The sequence below is a fragment of the Clupea harengus genome, chromosome 7, assembly GCF_900700415.2.
Source record: "Clupea harengus chromosome 7, Ch_v2.0.2, whole genome shotgun sequence".
Taxonomy (NCBI): Eukaryota; Metazoa; Chordata; class Actinopteri; order Clupeiformes; family Clupeidae; genus Clupea; species Clupea harengus.
Window position 1 is genome coordinate 28,103,597 of NC_045158.1, and position 11,059 is coordinate 28,114,655.

General features: G+C 43.7%; 1 protein-coding gene across 1 annotated transcript; it reads right to left on the minus strand.

Moving 5' to 3' along the window:
* LOC105894371 (eosinophil peroxidase-like) lies at positions 1 to 11,059 on the minus strand. The gene is made up of 14 exons (XM_031571021.1): positions 10,993 to 11,059; positions 9,692 to 9,776; positions 9,379 to 9,554; positions 9,068 to 9,200; positions 8,792 to 8,921; positions 6,541 to 6,747; positions 5,927 to 6,284; positions 5,654 to 5,814; positions 5,155 to 5,416; positions 3,123 to 3,293; positions 2,462 to 2,699; positions 2,154 to 2,353; positions 1,134 to 1,175; positions 1 to 766 (listed from the first exon to the last, which is right to left on the minus strand). Exons 1-14 carry the CDS (start codon positions 11,057 to 11,059, stop codon positions 351 to 353), a joined length of 2,646 nt encoding a protein of 881 aa, XP_031426881.1. The 3' UTR covers positions 1 to 350.

An 11,059-nucleotide genomic window follows, 5' to 3' on the forward strand; every position in this document is an offset into this window, starting at 1 on the left:
TGTTGTGTGTATGTATGCTCTGTTAAGGCAGGGCAAACAAGTTTATTCACATATTTATACCCCCAAAAAGTATTTCCCCCAGGACATTGACACATTGTTTTTACTAACAAGGAGTGATACTAAATTGACTCTAAATTTAAAAACATGTAATATCTAATAAACATATCTGAGGTGCTCATCTTTTTTTCACTAACCTGACGGAGGGAGAGAATGAAATAGAGGAGAGGAGTGAGAGAAGATCTGAGACAGAAAGAGGGCAATAGGAGAACTTGTGAGAGAGGAGGACAGACAGTGAGAGCATACGGGGATGTGAAGCTCGAGTGGACGCCTGAGTCCTTGTCTTCTGCCTGTTAGACAGAATTGAGGATGTGACCAGAGAAAAAGCTGTCAGCGGTCATGTGTTTGCTGTTGGTGCTGAGGTAGACGGTGTCACCGGTCCGCAGCTGCAGAATGGTGCCCCCGGTGGCCGTCATGTAGCCTTTCTGCTTCCTGGTGAAGGAGCGGAGCGCCAGCTTTTTGTTGTGGCGCAGGTCCACCTTGCCCCTTTTTTTCTTGTGGAGCTTGCAGTGGAAGTCAAACTGGTAGACGCCCGGCTGTGCGCACGTGAACACGCCTGTCTTAGTGTTGTACAGGTCCTGGTCATTGTAGATGACCTTCTTGAAGGCGATCGGCGTGCGTCGCCGTAGCCATCTGCGTAGCCATCCGCGTCGGAAGTTGTCGCCCAGGCGCACGGCGAAGGCCCTGTGAGAGGCAGAGCCAGGGGGTCCTGGGGTAGGGGTGAATGGAGGTCATTAGGAGTGACGAAGGATGATACTGTGAAGGCTCAGCATAAACCATTAAAACCATTAAGAACCATTAAAACCTGACAAATTAGAATGTGGGGAAAGAAGAACATTCACTCGCATGTCTGAAGTTTGTGAAGCCACAACTGTAATGATGCGTCCACCAGAACAGGGTGATATAGGGAACATGTATAGTAGAACTGGTCATTCTGAATAATGCATTGCAGTAAGATCATGCCATATCAGTCAGGTGTGGTATCAGTGTAGTTAAATGTTAAATTCAATTCAATTCCATTCAATTTAATTTAAATGTAAGATTATTGAATAAGTTACTCCAGAAGGGCATCTCACCTTGCCATCCGGGTGGGCATTTCTCTCCAGTCCCTGGAACCCCTGATATTACACATCTCAAGTCAATATTACTCCTCATATACACACTCAGAAATGTATGCAGAGACACACAAACATACACACATAATTAATCTATCCAGTCTCTGGAACCCATGGTTCTTCACCTCAATATTACACATCTCAAGTCAATATTACTCCTCATATACACACTCAGAAATGTATGCAGAGACACACAAACATACACACATAATTATAATGAACACAAAATGACTTATCTACATATGACCACAAATACACATTCATGCAACTCTCTCTCTCTCTCTCTCTCTCACCCACATGTAAGCGCTTTCAGCCAAGGTCACAAGCACAGCTTAACTCAGACATGTTTGCGGCCGTCCACACGACAACAGTGCAAAAGGTGATCTTTTTTGCGATATCGGGAACGTTTGGTTGCGTTTTGGTCTTTCGTCAACACGACATAAGCGTTTTCATTGTCTGAAAATGCAAACTTTTGAAAACAGGTTCCAGAGAGGAATGTTTTGAAAACCCCACTGTGTAGACAGGTGAATACGAAACCTTTTGAAAATGATGACGACATGTCCCCAACTTTATCCAATCACGTTTCATTCCCTGTGCAGTCTAAGTTCCACTCTCACCACGTCCTCAGTGGCAAGAAATAAGCAATCTTTTTTGGAGCGCCAGACACATCATGGTAATCAGCCAATTTGTTTTATTTCCACGAGGAGGATGTAATCTATAGGAGTTATCTGGGTTTTGAGGTTTGCAAGAAATGAGATACTAAAATGACCTAGCTAGCAACTGCGTCTTCTCTAGTTTTTGCGAGTGTGGATAAGGATGAGTTCTCAAAACCTTTTGGAAAGGAAAGACGTTGTTTTCAAAACATTCTGTTGGCTTGTGAACTGCCCCTATATACATGTGGACACAGATGTCTTTTCTGTCCTCCCTCTGCTTCTCGTTCTCTCTGCCTCTCTGTTTGTCTCTGTTACGTTAGTATCTTACCTTTGGCTCTCCAGGGGCTCAGGTCGAAGGCTGGGATGTCCTCACAGCGTGTGTATCCAGACCCACGGGGACGGAACTTGAAGGGGTTCTCAGGCACCTCAGTAATCCCGGTGTTGTCACAAATGATGCGAGACAGAGACGTCGCTCGCAAAGACTCACGCTGGGCTTCGGTGAACACATCATCATTCTCCCACCACAGCCTGATGCACACACACACACACAAAAATATTAATATACAGTTTTACACAATAATCTGTGGGTGTATGTTAAAGAATGAAGAAAGAGGGTGTGTGTGTGTGTGTGCTGACCTGTCACCCTGGCGGATCCTTTGGAACTGCCTGGCAATGATGCAGGCGAACAGCGGTCCCACACGTCCTCCGTTCACAAAGGGTTCGGCCACGCCACCCAGCCAAACGTCGATGTTGTCCACGGTGCCGTAGAGCTCCATTAGCTCGTGGGCCAGCTCTCTGTTGTTCATGACCACAGACAGCTCCTCCTCCGTTTGAGGCTTGGACAGCCCACAGAACCCACGCCAGCTGTTGTAGCCTGGAAAGTGAGATGATTTACATTAGCCACTCATGTCTCTGGGTGCCATTCTCTGTACTGCCAACAGAGAGCTCTAGAGGACTATAGTTGGGTGTTAAATACTTTTTAGTCATTTAGTTTACATAAACATCTATTAGCACATTTCAGGGCTACACGTGTAATTATAATATCATGGGAAAGATGTATTGAATGGAAAATAGTTGAGTATCAGAAAAGAAAGGAGGGGAAAAGTAGTGTATGGTGAGATGATGTTTGACAGATAGATGCTACCACATTAACAGAGAGTATTAAGTCGGAGAAGACAAATGCAGTGGATGTAAGACAAGCCTTCTCATGTGTGGTATGAGAGTTACAGGCGTGAAGGGACATTCTTTAAGCACTTATAAATTTGGGATGCGATCTCAAGGAGGTAAGAACACACACCAGGAAGGCCATGGTCGCGTCCCCTTTGCATGTTAAGAGCAGCCAGGTCCAATGCCACATGATCCAGGAACTCAAAGAGGCGCTCACGTAGCTCATCGTGCATCATGTGGTCTTGAGTGTTGAGCTTTGCCTGACGGCCCACCAGACCTCTGATCACGGGGTCAATGCCACCTACAAGGAGACACAGAAAGCTCACATTATCACATTTCAGAAGCATTTTTGTTTTATTTCTAGAAAATTCTCTTTACCTCCTGACAGCAATGAATAAATCAGATGCTTTGATATTAAAAAGAAATCATCTGTGGCAGTCGTAGGGCCGTAAAAAAAATGTCCAATAATTTCCTTCAGTCACTTTGCGACACTGTAGACAGCAGAATACAATCGCTAGCTACAGCTGATGGAAGTTCGCGAAAGACGGTAGGCCTATACTTTAAGAGGTTTGGTCATTGTATACAGCTGTAAGTTCTTAACGTTTGCATAATAAAGGAGTTAAAGATATACTGGATATCCTCTTTTGTTCTCCCTGTCAAGTTCTATTGGCTAGCACATCAATGCTTTATTTGTTTTATCTACTGCTATATTTTCTCACTTCTTCATAATACAAACTATTTGCCTTTTACCCTTACTCCGTCTCCACACTTTTAATAATTACATTTTACATTAAATATACCCACATTATGCGTTAAGACAACCCCATATGTTGACGTTGAGCCTCCTGCCGTAAACTGTTTGTGTCTGAGCATGCGCGATGTGCGGGACTACCATTTGGCAGTGACTGTCGCTACTGGATGGTAGTGTCGCTACACGATGGTAGTCCTTTGGGGGATAGTAGTCCCTCACATTGCGCATGCTCAGACACAAACGGTTTACGGCATAAGGCTCAACATCAACATCAACATATCTGGCTTGTCTTAACGCATAATATAGGTTTATTTAACGTAATATTTAATAATGTTGTTAACGGTTTAAACGTCAACATATGGGGCTTGTCTTAACGCATAATGTGGGTATATTTAATGTTATATTTAATTATGTTGTAAACGGCTAACAGCACAAGGCTCTACGTCAACATATGAAACGAAACTGGGGAGAGACTTTTTGATCCTCCACCTCATCTGTTTTGTCCACTGTGACAACATCTTCTTTGTTTTTAAATAAATGGTCATGTTTTAAAAAAACTGGCTTTTTTCGCTTTTCTCCATGATTGAAAACGGATCTGTCGTTGTGACGCATGCGCGCGCGGCTTCGCTGTCGACAGCAGTCGACAGTGTCACAAAATGACGCATGCGCAATGTGAGGGACTACTATCCCCCAAAGGACTACCATCGTGTAGCGACAGGTAGTCCTCTACCGGATGGTAGTCGCACATGGGCACTACCCGATCAGTCGCCACTTTGCGACACTGTAGACAGCGGAATACAATCGCTGGCTAAAGCTGATAGAAGTTTGCGTTTCCGTTTGTGTCTGAGCATGCGCGATGTGCGGGACTACCATCCGGTAGCGGACTACCATCCGGTAGCGACAGTGACAACAGCGATTCGCTGCGCTCCTCTTGCCAACACTCTCTCTCATGGACTTTTCCTTCAATAACAGTCAGGCAGTGTGCAGCTTCATATTAACAACAAGCTCATGTTCCAACATATTAACATGAGTTCATCACGCCCTAGCAGCTACAACTGTGAAGATGGTTCCCCAAAGCTAGAGAAAGCTCGGGTGCCCGTACATATTAACACGACTTCCTATTCACTTCATATTAAAATGAGTTCATATTAGACATTCGAGTAACTATGCCGTGTTAAGATGCTTCCATAAGCTAGCGCTCCATAGCATCCTGTTTAATATGGTCTGGTGGGAATACACAACACTCATTACATTCATTATGGAAGACTGAATGGGAACGGGAGTGTGAATGAAAATGTGTTATCTATCCCATGTTGTACCCGATAGCAACTCAGTTTTAGGATTCATTGTTTCTTTCACTGTGACACCCATGTTGTTTGTAGACTAGCAGATCCATGCTATGTTCTCTCACCCTCGAAGACCAGCCTCCAGGGCACAAAAAAGTTCTTGTGCAACAGCACACTGGGCCACTTTTGATGATCCAGATAGTTCTCATCCAGGCGGAACATGTAGGGCTGTATAGCCAGATGGCCGAAGCGGAAGGCTGCAGTGGCGAACACATTTGAGATGGACGGGTCCACATTCTCATCATAACCAGGAAAAGGGCCAATCTCAGGTCCATTAAAGATATCTGGCCCAACGATGTGGAGCAGGTAGTCACGGAACGTGATCACCTGTGAGCAAAAGGGGTAAGCAATGTGGCACATGGTATTGGCAAACAGTGATATGCTGTTTTATGATATCTGTAGTTGTCACACATCATGTGTCCGTAGCTTTAGAGACTCATACAGGATATTCATAATGATATAAACTGTGCTGCTACAATATGGCACACGCATGTACCTACACTTTCATGAACACACACACACACATACACACACACACACACACACACACACACACACACAGACCTGGAGGTAGCCACCCATGATCTTGCGAGCCTCCTGGTAGAGGATCTCTCCACTCCATTTGGGGTTAAGTTTGGCCAGAGCGCGTGCCAGACGGTTGTGTTCACGCATCATCATAGTGTGCATGGAGGACAGCCCAATGTTCTCATCCACACGTGAATCCCCTGTACAAGCGCAGATAAACATATACGTACATGTATTAGCTTTTGCACTGTATTGATTTTGCAGCAAGAAATAAATCAGTAAGTAGACATACACACACGTGTGCATACTTACCAGCTATGGAGCAGGGCACGTCTTCAGCCTTAGCATCGTTGGTGATTCTCCCACGGTTGGCACACATGTCCTTCATACGAGAGAAGGGCAGCAGCTCACGTCCATTGTCACTGAATCTGTCATTCACACGCAGCAGGCCGCTGTCAGTGGTAAGATCACGCAGGTCACGTGCCAGCCCCTCATCTGCACCGTACACCTGCCCCACATCCAGGAAGGCCGTCAGGGCATTTAGTTGCTCCCGCACCTTGGCAGCTCCGAAAATATGGCCGGTGTTGCCAGTCCCGCAAGCCGGAGACGAACGGAAGAATGGGATGCACTCGTCCGAATTCCAGCCGAAGCTCATGTCCCTGGGAGGAATCTGCGTGTTGAACAGACAGAGTCATGTGCATTTTATTTATTTATTTATTTATTGCTGTGACTAAAATTCCAATTCACTAAAATTGTTTAAAAAAAATTAGAATAATAAATAATAATAATAATACAATTATTATTGAAGTTTCAATATGATTATTTACCAGATCTCTACTTCTAGTTTCTACTATTACCTTATGGATTTAGCTTCTATGCAAATGTACTGATGGAACGCTGTAGGGATAGTCTGAATGATAACATACATTGATGGGGAAGCACGGCTCTGTATGCTCACAGCTCGCGTCACAGTTGATGCCGCTGTCGAAGGAGCTTATGCTCGGGGAGTGAGGCGTAAAGGTGAGGTCATGGTCCGTCCACTGACCGAAGATGGTGATCAGATGTGTGTAGAGAGAGTCGCTCACTACATCCTCGTTAGCTGTGCTTAAGATACGGTTGGAAACGAGCCTCACCTGAAAGCAAAACAAACAGACGCAGCGAGAGAAAGAGGGAGGGAGACAGAGAAAGAAAGACATAGACACATAAAACTTAGGGAATGAATGATTGCTCACAGGTTCATCTTCATGAGGCTGGAATTTTGACTGTTGACAACGTTAGTTCATGTGTAGGTGTACAAATTTTGGAATAAATGGCTGATTTGTTGATGAATTGATTGTTGATATCCATCCCCCCCCCCCCACACACACACACACACCCACACACACACACACACACACACACACATGCACACACACACACACAGTGCCGCCACTCCCATAACGCGCACTACGCGCTGTGCGTAGGGCACCAACTCCTGTGGGGGCACCAAAAAATAGGCAACTGAAAAATCATCATAGTTATAATAATTATAATGCCGATATTATTTCAGTATAGAAATATTAGGGACCTTTTAGGCATGTATATCACAAAACAGGCAGAAAAGGAGATATTTTTAATTGCTTAAAAAAAGTTACGCTGGTGCCCCCCACACTCAACTTCCCAAGCTCGCCGTGGGTGCCCTTTCCTATCTCAGTGGCCTGACGAACTTTGACAGTAGGCTAGGTCAACTTTTCGAATGGCCTCAAAAAGACAACAGGAGTCAGGGGCACACAAAAGAAAGAGAAAGAAACTGCGAGATGATGCCCGTGCATCACTTTCAGGTAAGTCCATGTGTAATCATTGTTAAATACGGGAAATGTGCTGCTAATTTAATGGTTAGCCTATGCATACACCTCGAACTAGCTGACGTTATTGCTAATGTTAGCACACTCAAATATGTCATAACTTAGGTGCAAGTAGGGTTGCCAACCGTCCCGAATTGTCCGGGACATCCCGAAATATTATGGGTGATTTTGATTTGTCCCGTCAGGGACAGCTCCAGTCCCGTATTCCAATCACAGCCTTTTTTATTTGTATCCGTGAAAAGAGAAAAATATAACAGTTAAGTGTAATCTGTGCCCTGGAGGCAAGCGCCTCTCAACTGCACTTGACTCCACAAGCATTTATTACGCCAACACGAACAGGTGAAACTTGTAGCGAGAGATCATCATGCCTCGACTGAAGGACAGACTGCCCCAACTCAAATAGAGTATCTTAAATCACGATTAAATTGGAAGCTTGCACATTGACTACTGGTTGTTTTCATATTTCATATCAGCATTCTTTACACATAATGAACTGGTGTTAATATGTGTGAATATGAACTCATGGATATGAATTCGTTTATACGAAGTGTCACAGGCACCCATTATAATTGTAGAAGTTAAATCGAGGAGACTATAACATTAGCTAGATAACTAGCTATCATTTCATGCAAACGGAAATCTTCCATTTAAATCGTTTATTTTGCTAGCTAACCATAGCCTTAGCTAGATAACCATAGCAACCAGGAATCACAACTTTAGCGGCAAAGTTATGGATCTGACAAGAGGTAAATAGCGCCCCCCCTTGATCCATCTAAAACAATGTTAAAACTGTGGCCAGGCAGTGAACTGCAACCAGTCTGAGTTAAATAGGACGTTGAGACAGAGGCCCTGTTCGAAATGGGTTAAAATGCTGTTTAACAAATGACGTTCTGACTCTGATTCTGACTGGAGCTCGGCGAAAAAAAATCGAGCGCGGGCGCCAAATTGGGCAGCCTTGGTCTAATGCTATTTCAAGAAAACAACATGAAATTTGAGAGAAACTTGTAATAATTGTCATGACTATTACTATGAACAATACATCCAAGCAAGTACAGTAGTGGTTTGCCAAAATTACACTGAAATTAATAGGTTTATGGTATGGCTAATGGAACCTTGCGATTTCCATTATTGTTGGTCAGCTCTTGGCGCGCGCACACCTGGAAGAAAGTGTCCCTCATGTGGGGTTGAGGAAGTTGTTCTTTTTCGTTTTAATAAAATGTTAAACTGGCAGAAACAAATGTTTTTTTCTCTGGGGGGGGGAGGGGCATCATAAAGGAGTTATGCTTAGGGCACCAAAGTGGCTAGCAGCGGCACTGCACACACACACACATACCAGTGGCAGCAGGGCTCCATTGCGCTGCAGCATGGGGTCCCAGCCCTGTGGTAGGTTGACGCCATCTTGATACTCAGCGGGAAGCAAGCGCAGAAAAGGAGTGTTGGAGGAGCCACGGCGGGGAAACTTCCTGAGAAAGCACAAATATGAAGACACACACACACACACACACACATATACTGTGAACACACTCTTAGGATTGATGTGTCTTTATTCAGTGCATGAGGAAAGCACTTTCAAAGCACTGTGTATGTGTGTATGCGTGTGTGTGTGTACCTGTTATTGCAGACGCTGGTAGTTGTGCGGTACTGGTTTAGGTGGGGTGTGGTCTCACAATTCGGTTGACGCACACGGGCAGCACATCCAGTCAGATCAGCTATGGTCTCCAGATCCTTTGCCCTGATCATATCTGTCACAAACACAGACGTATAATGCGTGTGTGTGTCTTTCTGTGTGTAAGTGTGTGTATGTGTGTGTGTCTGTCTGTGTGTGTGTGTGTGTGTGTGTATGTGTCTGTCTGTCTGTCTGTCTGACTGTCTGTGTGTGTGTGTGTGTGTGTGTGTGTGTGTGTGTGTGTGTGTGTGTACCTGTAGCATTGAGGGAGTGCTTGTAGATGTGGTGTCTGTCCTGCAGGAGCTGGAGCGTGTACTCCAGGTAGTCTGCTGCTCTCACTGCCGAGCGCGTCTCTCGAGCCGGCTGCTTCATCAAACGCAAGAGGTCAGATGGGTTAAGGTCTTTCCTCTTCCTCACACGCCTCAGAGTCCTGCACATGCACACACACACACACACACACAAACACACACACACACACACACACACACACACACACAACAAATAGCATCAGTGTCCATTCCACAAACACACACTTCAATGCTCAAACATGTATGGTCTCACACTTACTCTGCCCGAGAGTATGTGTAGGCATCATCAATGATTTTTTTGGCATCACTGACGGCTCTCAGAACGGACCTTCTACTCAAGGTCTCTGTGAGTGAGAATAAATACACACACAAACAGGTTAACAACGGTGTAAATAACAACAACAAAAAACAATTGAGAGTACCTGTAAAAAAACATTTTTATGATAGTGAAATATATACACACTGTTTTGGTTTTGCACTATGCCACTGAAATTTCAAATTTAACAAATTTCAGATTTACTAAATTATAACTCCATTTCAAATGAATTGTGATACAATTGTAATTGTCTATCTAACTTATTTTCTAATTCATCAGAAATACTGATCACTGATGGCTCTCAGTACGGAACTGCTACTCAAGGTCTCTGTGAGTGATAATAAACGCACACACACACACACACACACACACACACACACACACACACACACACACACACTCATGCTGCGAATCATCAAAACATAACTACAGTGTAAATCACATTTGAGAGTACCTTTTAAGTATAGGCATAGATAGGTATTAAATATTATGATAGTAAAACATACAGATATTGATTTTGCATTATTTTAATGTGAAGCGTCTGGTTTAAAGGGGTGTTTTTGCCACGGCCTTTCTATGATGGCCTTCCAGTCGTGTTTGGTTACAGTCAGTTCTAGTCCCCTGTGATGTTGCGTTTCATAGGCGCGTCTTCACCACGGCTTAATGGCGGAGGCAACACACTTTTGTTGTACTTTTAACCAGCAACAGTGATTTCTACATCACAACATATCAATCGCGTTTTGTGCTTTTTAATTCACATATTTCATATCATTCCGCAAGTAGTCCGGTCATTTAACGTAACGGAAAGTCTCGAAACAAAAAAAAAAAAAAAAAGTAAAAGATGTATTTTGGAGGAATGTCTTCCATCGTTTTGGCAAGTAACCGTATAATAACCTGGGTATCTGCTAATATGTATACTCCTTTTACCCCGCTGCTATATAAGTGAATTTCATTGATTTGAATGGTACTAAATTATTAACATGTACCAGTACATTTCTAACAAATTCTGAGAAAGATTTGAGAGTACTCATTACACAAACATTTTATTCTGAGAGTGAAATATATGTCGACATATTGTTCTGGTTTTGCATCATACCACTGAATTCTCAGTATGTATTTTACAATTTATAACTACATTTAGAATTAATTATAGATTATTTTCATTAATTATAAAATTGTTATCCCATTGAAATACTTGAAAAGAGTGAACATTCTTCCACACAGTCAGAGAGGATTTGACTCACTTGCTGACACCTGTCCCAGCACACAAACACTCAGCCCCACGATCAGAACACACAGCACACGGGCCAT